Genomic DNA, 18,602 nt, shown 5'->3' on the forward strand with positions numbered 1-18,602 from the left:
TAAGGTGGGCCGTCCTCCACCTTGTCTTAAGGCGGTCTGTGCTGCCTAGCCGGCTTTCTTCATTTTCCTCTCCCGTGAATGTCGGAGGAGGTTGGAGGATGGGAGATCTGACTCAGCGCTTTCCCTAAACGCCCGCACTCGGCCAGCAGCTGAGACAGAGAGCATAGCCGTGACTCTCAGACCGGCAAGTGCAACCAGCAGAGGCCGGCGCACAGCAGCGCTTCGCGGCAGCCTGGGTAAGTCATTCATTGGCGTCTTTGCCAGCAGCTGCCGGGCAGTGCGGGCTGCGGATCCCTGCGTGTGTGTCGTCGGCTTTCGTGCTGTCAGCTTGCTCAGGGTGAGGGGCAGATGCCGGCTGTAAACAACTAAGCTGATGCAATCCTGCACTGTGCGCTCATCATCATTGTGTCAGATCGGGCTTTAGTGGGCACAGATCCGGGGCAAAGGGGGGGGGGGGGGATGACAAGGGGATTTGGAGGCTCAGAATCTATTTAATGCATTCTAGAACGCATTCCAGAACGCTCTGGAAATAAGGAACATGTCAGGAAATGTTTGCTATGTGTCCACTGCAGCTGCTTTGAACTTATTTGTGTATTTAATATAATACATAATTGAGGGGCGGGAGCAAATTATTATTAAAAAAAAATAAAATATGGGGATACTAAGGACCTCTTGTCTCTTTGGGGATTCTACTGACAAAGCTTTGTTAAATTAAAAAAAAAAATCTGACAATTATGCAAACTGATGGATTCGTCCAATATGCAACTATTTCTTATTTACATCGGTCCCTTCAATAAATCTGTTAATGCAAATTATTAAATATCTGGCAGACACGCAGTTAGTGTTTAATCATTTTCTGGGGCAGATATCTGAATATTTACTGTACAATAAAAACTTATCTCAGCCTCAGAGCTTGTGGATTGCATCATTGTTTTAAGCTGCTTTTCAATTAGTCCTGCTTGATCTTGTTACTGTTATTTTGCCGTTTGACGGTAAGAGGATGGAAGTGCAAGGCACAGAAAGCTTTGACAGTTCACCAGTCTGGGGAAACCCATCCTTCTCTAGCCCCGCCATTCAGTGGGTCTCCAGTAGCCACAACATTTATAGAACAAACTTCAAAATCCAGTTACAATATTTTTGGGGGGAGGGCAATAGAGGGGGACCTTTTCTGTTGCACGTGACCTTTAGATGATGTGTCAATCGGTCTACAATTTGAAACAAAAAAGCACCCGTTTCTTGATGGTGCCTCCTCCTGAAACTCACTTCCACTGCTGGATGTCAACCTGTGCTCCTGGCTACTAAAATCTGCTGCCAAGCAAGACTTGGCTAGTAAGGGTTAAAACAATCCTCTCTTTTAATTTAGTTTGCTTTTGTTTTAGCAAGGTCATAATAAGCCAGACCAATGTTTTGGATTGTGGTTTGTTGTTGTTGTTTACTCTAGAGCCACTGTGGGATGTATTATTATTTTAAAGGATTTTTTTTTTAGCTCCTTCTACTTAGCAGCTTCCCTCAATGTTATCTATCACTGCTGTGTGGATCTCTATCAGAGCCCCCATCCAGAAAATACCCAAAGCATGAACTCATGTGAGTTGGGAGGGGAGGTCTTGGACTTTGCTAAAAGGTGCACGCTTTTTAGTGTAAAAATACCAGAAATACAATATAGTATTACCACTAAAAAGAAAGGAGACTTAGGAGTAAGAGCCAAAGATCATGCAGCTGAGCCTAGGAACAGGAAAGTTGGGATGTTGAGGAGAGTGGCTTGTTGCATTGCTATACCATATGCAGTGAATGGTATGCGGCAAACCTGTCAGAATACTGGGAGCTTCAGTCAACTGGACATTTAGTTCACACATATTAATGTTTTGTTTTTGTTTTTTTGCAGGCCACCTAATTTGAGGAGACCTTCGCACCACATTGTGAAAGCTTATTAGGGGAGAGAGAAATCAGTGGTAGGTATAAATCAGGAAGCATGAGTGATCATTTTCTTGGGGGGGGTGGAAATCCCTCAAAAACCTGGTACCAGGTTGAAGTCGGCATTGGACTCCACCTTCCAATCCGGCAGCACTGGAGAAAAGGCAACAATTTGCCCCAGTTCAAAAAGGTTCCAGGTCAGCGACTTGGCACGACCTGGCAGAAACTCAGCACTGGGAAGAACCACCCAGCTCGGTAATGCCCCCTTCTAAAGAAAGGTGCTGACATCTCAGTTCAGAATGCAAAACTCAAGTGATGTGGAAAAGCTTAATTTTCAAGGGGCAGAGGTGGGTGATTGTCAGGGCTGCAGAGGCAACATAGGCACGAGCCCTGGGGGCCAAATTCTGAAGGTGCCCCAAAAACTGGGGCAATTCCCCCCCCCCCATGTTTTCCAGAGAGAGGGCAGGACCCTCCTTGCCTTAAGTACTTTACATATGGCCACTATCATCTTAAATCCAGCCCTGTTGATTATCCTGATGTTATCTCTGCAACAGGGTCTTCTTCTCTCACTTTTTCCACCATGAAACTGGAGACTTACCATAGGTTTTGTAATCCGGGCTGAGTATTCACCCAGGGACAGGGTTAGTGGAGTCACAAGCACAGATCGGGACATACAATAATCCAAGAAAAAGGGGGAAGAGATGACATTGATTCCCTACCCCACCCCACCCCGCCACTCCTTCTCCCTTCCTTTACTTCTTGGCTTCTTTTTATTGCAATTCAAACTCCAACCACGGAGAAAATACTCTGTGAATGTGACTTAAAATTGTGGTTCTGTTTCAGGAGTTTTCAGCTGATCCCTTCACCAAACCTGCCTCCAGCAAATCTGTCCTGTTCAGCGGGTGTGCTATGTATACATGAAACTATGCAAAATTTGAATGCATAGAGCAAGTCAGAAACTCACCTTATTTTGAATAGGAATGTCACTTTTACTTCCTCCTCCCATTTTTGTATTTATTGATTTATTTATTTATTTTTTTGTGATCCGGCAGTTTCCTCCTACTCCTTTATGTTTCCAGGGCTGGTATCATGACTACCTAGGTATCTTTTCCCCCCCTATTGTATCTCCGTTTCTAAGTATGTAGTTCTTGGCAAAGCGCCATACACCCAGGAGTTCTTTCAGCAATCATGGGATGTAAAACTATCCACTAGAGGCCACCAGTGAGCAATGATAACTGACTCCCTTCTCCCCCGCAGACTATGAACGCCACAAGCTAGGGCTGTCACTTGGCTCCATGCCATAAGGAACAGCGTACTCCAGTCCTGGATTAACTCTGTTACACACGGGGACTTCAAGTTCTGTTGGTCCCATTTAATTTACCTAAGAAAATCAGAGCTGCAGTTCCCCTGCGTGCAATAAGGTAAACCAGGACAGGCATGGAATCAGGTGGCAACCCTGTCCACAGCATCCCCAGTCCTGGGCTAACCTGGGACCCTTCTGCATGGCAGTCTGGTGCACAGCTGGGCCCTTTTTAAACCAATTCGATCTGGCCTTCTCTTCCTGCATTTCCTCAACATTGTTGGCAGCCCACCATGTTTTGGGAGAGTGTCGCTAATGATATCAGACTGATTCAGCTGGTCTATATTGACCTCACAAGTGATATTACACACCGTGAGGACATTTCAAAGCAAATTTGTGCAGCTAAGTAGTGATTTAACTGGGCAACTTGTTGTGTCTGAATATTGCTTGCCTCAGAGCAGCCTATAAACAGGCCGATGCAATACAGACATGCTAAAAATGCACTTCTTTTTAATGCTCGCACAATCACCTCTCCTGGACACTCGATGCAATAGGCAAATGAGCCGCCGTGCTGAACAGGATGCGCTAGAGATAAATTGTGCATCCAAGGCATTAGGCGTCCAGGAGAAATGGCTGTGCATGGGTTAAGAAAATGGACGCTTGTTACTTGAGCGTACGTTTTCCTAACTTGACCGCTGGCAAGCCATTTTTTTTTTATTAATTTATTTTTTTCTGTTACTCCTTTTTTCGGTTTCTCCCACTTATTATCACCATGATATTAAGTCGGAGGAATTAGTGAAAAGCAGTATTTTCTGCTTTTCTCTTAACTTTTGGGGCTCCTCAAGACTTAACACCAGCTCCGGGGCTGGCATTAATTTTTGAGGGTAGAAATGTGTGCATCATATAAGTGAGTAATAGCTAATAGCCTTATCAACATGGCATTTTCATGTGATGAGTGCTTTTAGCTACGCGCTGGATTGGACACGCGTTTTGGACACGCTAATCCACTTATGGCAAAAGTTAATCTGTACACTAGCCTGAGCGCACGGTATTACATCAGCCTTAAAGTATGCATGGGCTGCTTCTAGCCGCATTTAAAGGGACATTCCTTTAAATACATTCAGGTCAGGGAGGAAAATGGTGCACAGAGCTGACATTATCAAAAGTAGAGTGCTATTGGCCCTTCTCGGTCACCTGCACAAAAGAGCAGGTGCAAAGTGGAAGGGTGATTTTAATGCATGTACTTCTTCCTAATTTTCAAAGGTATGTTTGTGTGTGTGTATATATATATGATTCGATTATTAGGAATGTAAACAGTTGGGTGCTGCTGGGCATGAGGATCGCCTGGTAACATGCCTACCTGGTGCAAAGGTGGCGGACCTCATGCGTCACCTAGATAGGATTTTAGACAGTGCTGGGGAGGAGCTGGCTGTCGTGGTACATGTGGGCACCAGTGACATAGGAAAATGTGGGAGGGAGGTTCTGGAAGCCAAATTTAGGCTCTTAGGTAGAAAGCTGAAATCCAGAACCTCCAGGGTAGCATTCACTGAAATGTTCCCTGTTCCACGCGCAGGTCCCCAAAGGCAGGGAGAGCTCCGGAGTCTCAATGCGTGGATGAGACGATGGTGCAAGGAAGAGGGATTCAGTTTTGTAAGGAACTGGGGAACCTTTTGAGGAAGGGGGAGTCTTTTCTGAAGGGATAGGCTCCACCTTAACCAGGGTGGAGCCAAGCTGCTGGTGCTACACTTTAAAAAGGAGACAGAGACAAGGAGCTGATGAGAGAGGGAGCAATTTTAGATCTAATTCTCAGTGGAGCGCAGGATTTGGTGAGAGAGGTAACGGTGGTGGGGCCACTTGGCTATAGTGATCATAATATCAAATTTGAATTAATGACTGGAAGGGGGACAGTATGTAAATTCACGGCTCTAGTGCTAAACTTTCAAAAGGGAAACATAATATGAGAAAAATAGAAAAAAAACTGAAAGGTGCAGCTACAAAGGTAAAAAATGTGCAAAAGGCGTGGACATTGTTAAAAAAAAAAAAACAAACCATCCTAGAAGCACAAAGCCCCGAGATGCGCGTAAGTCCCGGGGCTTCGAAAAAGGGCGGTAGGGGGGCAGTCCGGGGCAGGTCCGGGGGCGTGGTGATGGTTCGGGGGCGGGCTGGGAGGGCGGTCCCAAGTCCCCCGGCACTGCGGCCTGTGCCGGGGGATGCCGAGGTGGCGCGCGCAAGTTACGCCTGCTTCAAGCAGGCGTAACTTGCCCAACAAAGGTGGTGGGGGGGGGGGGAGATAGGGGAAGGGAGGGGAAGGTGGGGGGACGCGGAAGGAAAGTTCCCTCCGAGGCCGGTCCAATTTCGGAGCAGCCTTGGAGGGAACGGAGGGAGGTTGCGCAGCTTGGCGCGCGCAGGCTGCCGATTTTGCGCAGCCTTGCGTGGCCGACCTTGGATTTTATAAGATACGCGTGGCTACGCGCGTATCTTATAAAATCCGGTGTACTTTTTTCGCGCCACTGGCGCGAACAAAAGTATGCTCGTGCGTATGTTTTTAAGATCTACCTCAGCGTGTTTAGGTATTTTTTCAGGAATAGACAAGTTTAGTTTCATGGTTACAAAGTCTGGTGCTATCCTGATTTAATTAAAGCTACCTAGGTTAGAAGGAAAATTTTCTTATCAATGAGAGCTGAGGCCTTGCAAAAAGGAGCAGCATTTCAGTTGCAAATGTTGCATTTCAGTTGCAAATGTTGTTTAAAATACCAGCAGCAAGAGTATGTGTATTATGAGTCGCTCCATTTGAGAGCATTCTTGGATTCTCACACATAAACCTTTTCCAATCATGGTCTGGTTTGAAGTAATTGGTGTAGTCTCTGTTCAAAAGGCCTATTTTCCTGAGATTCTTTTGTTTATTGTGATTAGGTAACGCTCCATTTCTCTGGCTCTCCCTTTATATTTCCTTTATTTTATACATATGTAGATCTATTTGTTTTTCCTTAATTGTTCATAATTAATAACAAATATGTACATTATTGCATACTACATTGTAAATTTCATAACAAGTGGATACTTGTAAAATTGTTAAAATTCATAAATTTAAAAAAAACAACTCACAATAAACATTTTTTAAATATGTCCGTAGCAGAAAGCCTGTAAGGGAGTTGGTTGGACTGTTAGATGATCGAGGGGCTATAGGGGCACTTAGAGAAGATGGGCTATCATGGAAAGATTAAACAATTTCTTTGCTTCAGTATTTACTGAAGAGGATGTTAGAGAGATACCCATTCTGGAGAAGATTTTCATGGATGATGATTCAGATCAACTGAACCAAAAATAGGTGAACCTGGAAGATGTGGTAGGCCTGATTGACAAACTGATGAGTAGTAAATCACCTGGACCGGCTGGGATACACCCCAGGGTTCTGATAGAACTAAAAAATGAAATTTCAGACCTATTAGTAAAAATTTGTAACCTATTATTAAAATCATCCAATGTACCTGTAGATTGGAAGATGGCCAATGTTTAAAAAGGGATCCAGGGGTGATCCGTGAAACTGTAGACCAGTGAGTCTGACTTCAGTGCTGGGAAAAATCGTGGAAACTGTTATAAAGTGTAAAATCACAAAACATTTAGATAGACATGGTTTGATGGGATACAGCCAGCATGGATTTACCCAAGGGAAGTCTTGCCTCACAAATCTCCTACATTTTTATGAAGGGGTGAATAAACATGTGGACAAAGGTGAACCGGTAGATGTGGTGTATTTGGATTTTCAGAAGGCGTTTGAAAGCCTCATGAGAGGCTTCTAAGAAAACTAAAAGTCATGGGATAGGAGGTGATGTCCTTTTGTGGATTGCAAATTGGTTAAAAGACAGAAAACAGAGTAGGATTAAATGGTCTGTTTTCACAGTGGAAAAGGGTAAACAGTGGAGTGCCTCAGGGTCCTGTACTAGGACCGTGCTTTTTAATATATTTATAAATGATCTGGAAAGGGGCACGATGAGTGAGGTTATCAAATTTGCAGATGACACAAATTATGCAGAGTAGTTAAATTTCAAGCGGATCATGATAAACTGCAGGAGGACCTTGTGAGAATGGAAGTTTGGGTGTCCAAATAGCAGATGAAATTTAATGTGGTCAAATGCAAGGTGATGCATATAGGGAAAAATAACCCTTGCTGTAGTTACACAATGTTAGGTTCCACATTAGGAGCTATCACCCAGGAAAGAGATCTAGGTGTCATAGTGGATAACACATTGAAATCGTTGGCTCAGTGTGCTGCAGCAGTCAAAAAAGCAAACAGAATGTTAGGAATTATTAGAAAGGGAATGGCAAATAAAATAGTGAATGTCATAATGCCTCTGTATCGCTCCATGGTGAGACCACACCTTGAATAATGTGTGCAGTTCTAGTCACTGCATCTCAAAAAAGCTATAGTTGCACTGAAGAACATGCAGAGAAGGGCGACCAAAATGGTATAGGGGATAAAATGGTTCCCCTATGAGATAAGGCTAAAGAAGTTAGGGCTGTTCAGCTTGGAGGAGAGACTGCTGAGGGGGGATATGACAGAGGTCTACAAAATCATAAAGGATTTGAACAGGTAAGTGTGGCTCAGTTATTTATTCTTTTGGATAATAAAAGGACTAAGGGGCAGTCCATGAAGTTAGCAAGTAGCTCATTTAAAACAAATCGGAGAAAATTATTTTTCATTCAGTGTATAATTAAGCTCTAGAATTCATTGCCAGAGGATGTGGTTATGGCAGTTAGTGTAAATGAGTTAAAAAATGTTTTGGATAAGTTCCTAGAGCCAACGATTTCAATGTATTAACCACTATGACACCTAGATCTCTTTCCTGGGTGGTGATTCCTAATGTGAAACCTAACATTGTGTAACCAAGTCCATAAACTGCTATTAATCAATAAGGATTAGTAGGTTGGGATCTATTCATTTAATGTTTGGGTTATTGCCAGGTACTTGTGACTTGGATGGCCACTGTTGGACAAGGGATGCTGGGCTTGATGGACCCTTGGTCTGACCCAGTATGGCATACTTTTATGTTCTTATGTTCTATGATATATTGGGGTAGATTTTCAAAGGGGTACGCGCGTACCCCCCGATAACCTACCCCAACCCTCCCCCCCCCGCGCACACCGAGCCTATTTTGTATAGGCTCGGCGGCGCACGCGAGCCCCGGGACGCGTCGAGGGCGTGCTGGGAGTGACGCGGTGTTTCGGGGGCGTGTCCGGGGTGTGGTTCTGGCCCGGGGGCGTGACAGCGGCTCCTGGACCAGCCCCCGGACCGGAACATGGAGCACGGCAGCCGGCCCGGTGCGCGCAAAGTTACACCTGCTTCGAGCAAGCGTAACTTTCGTGATAGAGGGAGGGAGGAGGTTTAGATAGGGCCGGGGGGGGGGGGGTGGGTTAGGGAGGGGAAGGGAGGGGAAGGTTGGGGGGAGGGCGAAGGAAAGTTCCCTTCGAGGCAGGCTGCGCGGCTCGGCGCGCGCAGGCTGCCGATTTTGGGCAGCCTTGCGCGCGACGACCCCGGATTTTAATGGATACGCGCAGCTACACGCGTATCTATTGAAATCCCGCGTACTCTTGGTCGCGCCTGGTGCGCGAACAAAAGTACGCGTGTGCGCAGATTTATAAAATCTGCCCCATAGTGTATAAAAGCCAGTGGTTTATTAAATTGTTCCTTTCTCTGCTGATAGGATAAATTAACTTTTAATGGAGAAAACTCTGGCCACTTTCCATTGTTAGTTTCAGAGGAGTGCCAAACGCCAAATGTTATTTTTGAAAGTTAAAAAAAAAATCGTCGTCATCACTTCAGTGTGATGGTGATTTCATTCTCTTTGAAGTCCCACCCTGATCTTACAGCAGCTTGGGTGGGCAATACCTGCCTGGAGTCAACAAGAGATCAGGAATTGAGGAGTAGCCTAGTAGTTAGAGAAGTGGACAACAAACCAGGGAAACCAGGGTTCGAATCCAACGACTGCTCCTTGTGACTGTAGGCATCCTCCATTGCCTGAAATACAAACCTACCCCTAGATTCATCATTCCGCTATATAAATATAGCAGAATGCTGAGCCATGAAAAATAAAAGGTGGGGGCAATAGTGAGCAGGCAGCTGCATCGTGGGGGTGCATTTTTGCCTGCCGCGGTTGCAACCGAGCTTCACGCTATCGCCCCTGTAGCACCAACGAAATAGCTGTAGCTGTTTCCAGCGCTAATGTGCCATACGTTATTGCCCGCAGCGCTACAGGACCCTAATTTTCCTAAACCCCGCCCAAACTCCTTCCCTTTCCCTAATTTACATTTTCGATTCGCACAGCCATAGCTATCGTGTGCATCAGGGCGAACGCACGCGATAACAGCCCATCGCAATTTGAAGAGTGACCCCCCTACGACTGTAGGCCCTCTGGGGCAGTGCTTATCAACCAGTGTGCCCTGAGAAAGTTCTTCCTGTGCCACAGTGCTGGCAGCCCCAGCAAATTCCTCCTCCCTGGACTCATGCTCTCATTCCATTTGGACAGTACCTCAGATCTCCCGCTTGCTGCTCCAGCCTAGCTTTCCTATCTCCATGGCAACCAGACAGCACCGAGGACAACTGGAATGGAGGAGCAGGGAGCCCGTCCTGTCATGTGACAGGGGCAAAGGCCAGCCAGCGCCATTTTGAAAGGTGGCAGGGACCGGCCCAAAGCCCAGGAGGCACTCTGGGCTCCACTAGGCTACCAGGGGCATATTCTAAGGTACGGGAGGGGCCCAGAGCGTGGGCTAGGGTGGGAGGAGTTGGGGGTTAGGATGCCTTATACTGGGGGAGGGGGTTTGAACCTGAAGGGGGGGCATGACTGTTTGTGAAAGGGGAGATGTGTGGGATGGGGCAGGTGCATTGCATGACTATTTCTATTTTTTAACTTTTTCCCCTTCTGGTTAAACTCTAGAATTAGTGGAGGGCTAAGCTGGGGTCTACCTGGACTCCCAAGGTTTTTTTTGTTTTGTTTTTTTTAACATTGGAGGTGGGTTTTTTTCAGGCCATGGTGGCCTTTTAAAGCTCAGCACGGGAGCATCAGTACGTCTGCTAGTATCCCTATGCTGCCGCTGAAAGCTACAACCCCTAAGTCAGGGGTCGGGAACCATTTTGGCTGAGAGAGCCATGAACGCCACATATTTTAAAATGTAATTCCGTGAGAGCCATACAAGACCTGCCAAATTAATTTACTACAACCCCCTACTCTCCTGACGCCCCCCAAGACCTGCCAAAAGTCCCTGGCGGTCCAGCAGGGGTCCAGGACTCGCAGACAAATCTTTAATAAAAAAGTAAAAATCTAACAAAAACCCCCACCCTCCTGACGCCCCCCAAGACCTCCAAAATTAATTTACTACAACCCCCCACCCCCCAAGACCTGCCAAAAGTCCCTGGTGGTCCAGCGGGGGTCCAGGAGCGATCTCCTGGACTTGGGCTGTCGGCTGCCAGTAGTCAAAAAGGCGCCGACGGCCCTTTGCCCTCACTATGTCACTGGGGTCGACCAATGGCGGCGGTAGCCCCTGTGACATAGTAAGGGCAAAGGGCCGTCGACGCCATTTTGATTACTGGCAGCCTATGGCCCTTTGCCCTTACTATGTCACAGGGGCTACCGCCGCCATTGACATATGAGGGCAAAGGGCTGTCGGCGCCATTTTGACTACTGGCAGCCGACAGCCCAAGTCCAGGAGATCGCTCCCGGACCGCTCCTGGACCCCCACTGGACCACCAGGGACTTTTGGCAGGTTTTGGGGGGGGGGGGGTTGTAGTAAATTAATTTTGGAGGTCTTGGGGGGCGTCAGGAGGGTGGGGGTTTTTATTAGATTTTTACTTTTTTATTAAAGATTTGTCTGCGAGCCAGATGCAGCCATCAAAAGAGCCACATCTGGCTCGTGAGCCATTGGTTCCCGACCCCTGCCCTAAGTTGTAGCTTCCCCTAAAATAACGTGGCTTGCGTTGTTTGTGGCAAGCCCTATTTTATTTCCACAGATTTAAGTATGCATGAGCCACTTTGCATGCATTTGCAAAGCATATGCATGCAAAGCAGCTCATTTAAATATGGGCCACTTTTTTGTTTAAATTTCACAATAAGCATATATTGTGCAATAAATGCTATTTTTCACTTATTAACTGCTTATTGCAGCTTAATAAGTATTCCCTAAATGTGTGTAGATATGCATGCACTGCTTTTGTGTGTAGTACGGGCAGTAGTAATGCATTTTCAAGTCAATATAGAAAGAAATGCTCAGGACGGAGCACCTGCTCTCCCGACACACGCCCAGCCACCTCTCCTGGGCGTGCAATTCAGTATTTAAATGAGGGGTCGTGCTAATAAGGAGGCGCTAGGGACAATAGCACGTCCCTAGCGCCTCCTTGGTAGAGGTGGCAGTCAGCGGGACCGGACAACCAACGCTCAAATTTACTGACGTCTGTTTCCAAATCCACTGACAGCCACTGGTTAGTAAAACGGATGCCAGTAAAAATGAGCGTCCGTTTTGCTAACCGCTGACCGGGGGCAGACTTTTTTTTACTTTTTGGTTCCTCCAACTTAATATCGCTAGGATATTAAGTCGGAGGGAGTTCAGAAAAGCAGTATTTTCTGCTTTTCTGTACACTTTTCTAGGTTGCTCAGAAATTAACGCTTGCCCTGTGATTTGGCTGCACATTTTACTTTCAGTATCCCAGGAACTAACTAATAGCCTCATCAACCTGGACACCTGTAAGCCACCGCATGGCATTCAGGCTGGAAAGAGATTCCCTCACGATGGGGCAAGTTCACAAACTCATCCTGCTCTTGTCTCGCTCTCTCTCTCTCTCTCTCTCTCTCTCTCTCTCTCTCTCTCTCTCTTGCAGCGCAGAAGGTTGCTGCCAGGATGGCTACCCTCTTTGAGCTGAAAGACCTCTTCCGCAATGCCAACGCCGTCTGCTTCGACGTGGACAGCACAGTCATTAAGGAGGAAGGCATAGATGAGCTGGCAAAATTTTGCGGCGTGGGGAATGCCGTGGCAGAAATGTAAGGGCAACTCCTCGTTTTGTGGGATTGAGCAGGTGCTGTAAATTCTGGAAAAGAAAAGTCCAAATTTTGCATATTTGGAATTGCCCGTCAAAGACGTATTTCCCTTTTTAGCAAAACAAAATTCTGTTGGCGGACTGACGAGATTTTACATCAGGGCAGGTATTCTGGGAAATTAGTGGGTCTAGTGCTAATTGCCATGCATGCAGGCATCACCATATTACAGGTAGCTGGATGTGCTATCAAGCATTTCTCTCATAATATAATAACAGAAGAATTATTATTTCAGCAAGATCCCAGAATGTTATTATGCCAACAAGTGGCTTCCTTCCACTGAAGCAGTATCTTGACTGATAATGGGTTTTGGCATCTGTTATAGGACCCGCAGAGCAATGGGAGGCTCTCTGACATTCAAGGCTGCCTTAACAGAACGCCTGGCACTGATCCGCCCTTCCAGGCAGCAGTTGGAAACTCTAATATCTGATCATCCTCCCCACCTAACGAAGGGAATAAAGTAAGTGCAGAGATTCTAAACAATCTTTTTTTGTGTGTATGTTTATAGAATTATGGAATGTCTTAATTGGATATTTGATAAGTAGCAATAGTAATACTGTATTTGAAAACTACATTATGTTACTTATATGGAAAAAAATACTTTAAGAAAATGTGATCAAGAAAGCTAAATTGACAAGTGCCTTGGTTTCAGCTTGGCCACTGAAGCACAGGCATAAAGGCCCTCACTCAGGGTCCAATGATCAGGAGTGGGAGGAGCCTAGAACCTGGGACCCAGGACTTCTGCATCACAGGCTAGTTCTCTCCATTAGATCTCTCCTCCATCCTTTCTTGATTACCAGTAACAGCAGTGTTATAAAAGTTACTCTGTAAAATTAAATTGTCCTTAGTTACCTCGTTAGTTAATTATTTGGAAATGAGAGTAGTTTTCAAGCATGCTTTTAGCAAGGATAAATATTGCTGAAATTCTGCACTAAAGGAGAATTTGACAGTGATGAAACTTGCAGTATGTGCCTGTGGATGAGGGTTGGGAGCCCTTTGAATAATCTGGCACTTTTCCCATCAGAGATCCTTTCCCCTGGCTGTGCCTTACTGTGCACAGTGAGCTCTCCCTTACTTGAGATCCTGGTAAAACAAATGTTTTTCATTTTATTCTTACTAACTGGTTCATTAGTACTGTTACTGGACTTCTCTGCAGGGAGCTGGTACGCAAGCTGCATGAGAGAAACGTGCAGGTCTTCTTGATTTCGGGAGGATTTCGGTGTATTGTGGAGCATGTGGCCAACAGGCTGAACATCCCATTAACCAACGTGTTTGCCAACAGACTCAAGTTTTACTTTAATGGTAAGAAAGCAAAGCATATAAGACACTCTCTCCTTGGTAAGGTCCACCCCGCTGCAAAAGGCTGGGAATGCTACTCAAGCTGCAGTGAGTATTATACTCAGTGGGGAGGAAAGCTGAACCCCTAGCTGCAGTTAACTCTAACCCTGACCTGCAGGGTTATCGTGAGTTTCTTTGCTGTATAAGGCTCAGTCATTCAGTCATGGCCAGTGCTTCAGTGTAGTAGACTTTGATTTTGCATCTGGGAGAAGAAATTCCAAGTGGAGACAAGGCAGAAACTTCATTCGGTTCTCTGTTTTCAAACACCACGCAGTAACGCATGTTGAAAACACTTTTATTTTAGGCGAGTATGCTGGATTTGATGAGTTGCAGCTAACTGCCGAATCTGGTGGAAAAGGAAAGGTTATTCGGCTTCTGAAGGAAAAGTTTGGCTTTAGAAAGCTAGTGATGATTGGAGATGGTGCTACGGATATGGAAGCTTGCCCACCTGCTGTAAGTACCCGAGACCGTAATCTGCTGCTCCACTCTAAGTACATAATGTTACTCTCCTGCTCGCCGTAAGTACTCAAGAACATTACTTGCTGCTCCTCATTAACTACTCAAGAACTTTACAGTCCTCAAAATAAGTTTTGCAGCTTTTGAAAATAAATTTCAGGACAATCTAAGGTACTTTAAAACAAATGGTTTATTGGAATGGAGGCATTTATCGTTCAGAGAGGTGACTTATTTAACAACATTTGGGAGTATCCTGAGGTCAGTGTATTAAGGGCATGTGTCCCAGTCAGCAGAGGTTGTGGCTCTTTACAAATTCTCCTTAAATACTAATCTTAAAGCAGAGCTGCCATTTTATCATTAAAAAAAAAAGTCCTGTCCCCGAACTTGTGACATCAAAGATTTATTATTGGCTTTCATAACTTTCAGCAAACAGTGATGTCATTAACTCTGTGACTGTTTTATTCCTTGTAAGCAGGCTAGGACCAGGACTTAATGTTGCAGTTACAATCTCATTTTCTACATTTAAAGATATAATTTTATAACCATTGAAGCTTATGTAGTAAGTTGCATGTTTTTTTGGCATGCACTATATGCTTTTTAATGTCATTTTTCTACAGTTACATATAAGCTCCAGAGAAAAATGGCACATGCAATTTAGCTGCAAAATATTTCACAAAAAAAAGATAATTACACCTCATTGAGATGCTGTTACCTTTGGGCCGGATTTTCAAAGGGTTACTCGCGCCGGGCCTATTTTCAAAAGGCCCAGCGACGCGCATAAAGCCCCGGGACGCATGTAAGTCCTGGGGCTTTACTAAAGGGGCAGGAAGGGGCAGGGTCAGAGGCTCCCGGCACAGCGGCTATTTGCCGCTGTGCTAGGGATTGTGTGCCGGCAACTTACTTCAGCCCCAGCGGGGCTGTCGGCGACATGCGCAAAGTTACGCCTGCTTTCAGCAGGCGTAACTTTGCCAACAAAGGTAAGGGGGGGGGTTAGATAGGGCCGGGGGGTGGGTTAGGTAGGGGAAGGGAGGGGAAGATGGGGGGAGGGCGAAGAAAAGTTCCCTCTGAGGCCGCTCCGAAATCGGAGCGGCCTCGGAGGGAACAGGCAGGCCGCGCTGGGCTCGGCGCGCGCAGGTTGCACAAATGTGCACCCCCTTGCGCGTGCCGACCCCGGATTTTATAAGATACGCGCGGCTACGCGCGTATCTTATAAAATCTGGTGTACTTTTGTTCGCGCCAGTGGCGCGAACAAAAGTACCAGCGCGCGTATTGTTTTAAAATCCGCCCCTATATGCGCAGATAACTAGGTGTACAAGTTTACGATTTCCAAATGCATCAGCAAGTGGCGCTTTGTGCACTGAGCCAAAAAATAGTGCACATTGTCTCAATACACAAGGTGTGGGGTTTTAGCATGCAAAACACCATTTGCAGATGTTTTTGCTGTTTAATACATTGGCCCCATTACTGGGAGGGGGGATGGGTTTGAATGATCAGATATCCATTGATGTCAGTAATAATCATTTTGACAAAAGAAGCAGAGGTCAACTTTATGGATGTTTGCCTTATTAGCAGTTTCTGAGCACCTAAGTACTGGTTACACTGTATCGGGACACGGCTGAACTTTCTGGTACCTGGAAATGATGAACTGAGTTTTGGTAGATGTTTGCAAACAACACAGGATTTAACAGAGGATCAGCGTATGTGCTGAGCCTGACTATTAGCTTCTGAGTTTATGTCCATGTCCTCTTGATCTTCTCTCTTTTGATTTTTCCAGGATGGGTTTATTGGCTTTGGAGGAAATGCTGTAAGGCAGCAAGTGAAGGACAAAGCCACATGGTACATCACGGATTTTGATGAGCTTCTTAGGGAACTGGAGCATGATAATTTTAAAATGAAACAAAATAATATATATTTTTAATACTTACTCTGAAATGGTATATAGAAAATAAATATTTTATATTTACATAAAATTGTGCTTTGTAGTTCTTTAGCTTGGACTGTGTTTGATTATATGTAATAATGCAGCTGAAACTCTCTTTTAAACTTCCTGACAATGAGTGAATTTTAGGCTCTTGCCAAATTTTAACTGGTTGCTCCCTATAAACCCTGGCTCTGCATTTATTGGCACTTTTGTGAGAAGTCTGTAATTCAAGCAATGATTAGCAGTGGAGCTGCAGCTATAGGAACCTACCTCTTCCTTGCATCTGTCAAAATGGACTCTTGCCCTCAGTAGATCGGTTGGCCTAGAAGGTGCCACCGGCCTGTGTCATTTTGGCTGCTACAGATTAACATGGCTGCCCCCCTCCACCCCCCACCCCCCCAAAAAAAAGTTTTAATTACCCCCTCCCAATTCAGGCACTGGAGAACTTTACATAGCAGTGTACCTTTTGAAAACAGCTCTTCAGGACATTCTGTAGCAATGATGACCAAACCTCCAGAGGCGATAACCTTTTTAGTCTGTCGGAGCAAAAACAGTCTATGGCAGCATTTGGACTAACACATTTTTTGAGGACCAGCGTTTTGAGGACAAGAGTCTGCATCTGACAGAATAAATTCCCCTCTAAAATACACCACATAAGAGAAACCATTTGTGTGTGCTGACTACGATGAACTTTTATTTCCAATATGCAAAGAGATTAAATGTAATGACACAAATGGGGATTTTTACCTGCTTAGTTCACATGTTAATTTTTGGTAAACTGACCTCAGTAGGACACACATGAGCAAAACCTTTTCAGTGTTCAGAATGAGATACAATTGTCTGGGAAAAATAAAAATTAAGGAAACATGAATGGGCAAATCACTGGCAACTAGAAGAAAAATTTAAGGATAGGTAGATACAATTTCCCCTCCCCCCACCCCCTTTTTTTTTTTAACCTTAGACGGTGGGAGATGGTTTACTCCAGGACACAGTGGAGTAAACCATCTCCAGAGTGAAAGATAGGAAAATTGGTTCTTACCTGCTAATTTTTGTTCCTGGAATACCATAGATCAGTCTAGATAAGAGGGTTTTGCATCCCAGCAGCAGATGAGGCAGAGAATAAAACCTTTTCAGGCACTGCTACTTAACCGAGACTGCCACCTGCAGTCCCTCAGTACTGACCTACTCCCAAGCCAAGATGTCTAGCCCCAAACTCCAAGGATCTCTCCTTCTCAAGCGAGCTGAGGATTAAGTTGGAACTCCCAACCAAACTGAACCCTGAACTAGGGTAAAGCAAAAGAAATTTTGAGTTTCAAATAGCCGAGAACTATATACAATCTCATTCAAAATTCTGCAGCACAAAACTTGAATTCTGCATCATCAGCATCCAGAAGCAGGAGAGGTTTTTGAAAATAATCATAATGGGACAAGAGTCTGGGGTGACTACAGCATCTGAAACCTACACTGCAGCTTGATTCCATGCGACCTGGTGAATTTCATACTGACAGGTGCATTTGAATGAAGGTTAACCATTCACAATGGTCTGAAATATATGCGCTCATGAGCCCTGTTTTCAAGTGCTCCGGCGGATATCGTATTTACAACTGCAATTAAAAGAAGGTGGTGTTCGCTATAGCGAATAGATAAGCAGAAGCACTTTTAAGAATATTTTACATTACGCATGTATACCTCAGCTGATCGTTGACTGGAGTGATTACCTTTAAAGATTCTTCTATACAGTTGCCCCTGAGGCAGCTCTGCTTAAGAGCGAAACTCTGCCAGAGTCGGGCACGTATTTTCTAAGAATAAAGGTCTCTTTTTTTTTTCTTTTTTTTACACCGATCTAGTTTCCCTTGGTCGCTACATAGCCATCTTGGATCGGCTTCCGATTTGTTTATTGGGTCCTGATCTGTGGTATTCCAGGAACGAAAATTAGCAAGTAAAAACAAATTTTCCTTTCCTGTTTATACCCCAGATCAGTTCAGACAAGTGGGATGAACCCAAGCCCCTCTCACTGGGTGGGATCCCAGAAGACCTGTACGCAGCAGACTTTCATCAAAGGAGGCCTCCTCTGGGGCCCTGACATCTAAACTGTAATGTCTAGTAAAAGTGTGCAAAGAGGACCAAGTTACAACTCGACAAATCTCTTGCGGAGACACCAACTGACACTTCGCCCAGGAGGCTGCCTGTGCCCTAGTGGAATGTGCCCACAATCCCTCGGGGATCGACCGACTTTACAAATATAAATATAAATATAGGCCGAAACTATTGCCTCTTTTAACCGAAGAGCAATTGTACTCTTAGTCGCTTTGCAACCCTTCTTTGCTCCACTGCATATAACACAAAGAGATGGTTGGAGCTCCGAAATCCATTAGTCACCTTGAGATATCTTAGGAGAACCTGACGCACATCCAAAAGATGAAGTTCCCTTGCATGGGGAGAATCAGATATCAGGTGTGAAAATCCCACTGTTTGGCTAAGATTAAAAGCTGACATGAACTTGGGCAAAAAGGAAGGAACAGCACACAAGGAAACACCATCATTGGAAATTTGTAAAAAAGGCTTTCTGCATGATAGGGCCTGGAGCTCTGAAATA

General features: G+C 45.2%; 1 protein-coding gene across 4 annotated transcripts; it reads left to right on the plus strand.

The window, feature by feature from the left end:
* Positions 1-2: 2 nt before the first annotated feature.
* On the plus strand, positions 3-16,049 carry PSPH (phosphoserine phosphatase). 4 transcript variants are annotated; one of them, XM_029613243.1, is made up of 7 exons: positions 3-236; positions 1,883-1,949; positions 12,078-12,237; positions 12,617-12,751; positions 13,448-13,593; positions 13,934-14,082; positions 15,860-16,049. In XM_029613243.1, exons 3-7 carry the CDS (start codon positions 12,098-12,100, stop codon positions 16,001-16,003), a joined length of 714 nt encoding a protein of 237 aa, XP_029469103.1. In that variant the 5' UTR covers positions 3-236; positions 1,883-1,949; positions 12,078-12,097; the 3' UTR covers positions 16,004-16,049. The 4 variants fall into 4 exon arrangements, with proteins under 4 accessions (XP_029469103.1, XP_029469104.1, XP_029469106.1 ...); XM_029613244.1 differs by having other exon boundaries at positions 12,083-12,237; XM_029613246.1 differs by lacking the exons at positions 3-236; positions 1,883-1,949 and adding an exon at positions 9,856-9,951 and having other exon boundaries at positions 12,083-12,237.
* Positions 16,050-18,602: the final 2,553 nt, after the last annotated feature.

Source organism: Rhinatrema bivittatum, chromosome 8 (assembly GCF_901001135.1).
Source record: "Rhinatrema bivittatum chromosome 8, aRhiBiv1.1, whole genome shotgun sequence".
Classification (NCBI taxonomy): Eukaryota; Metazoa; Chordata; class Amphibia; order Gymnophiona; family Rhinatrematidae; genus Rhinatrema; species Rhinatrema bivittatum.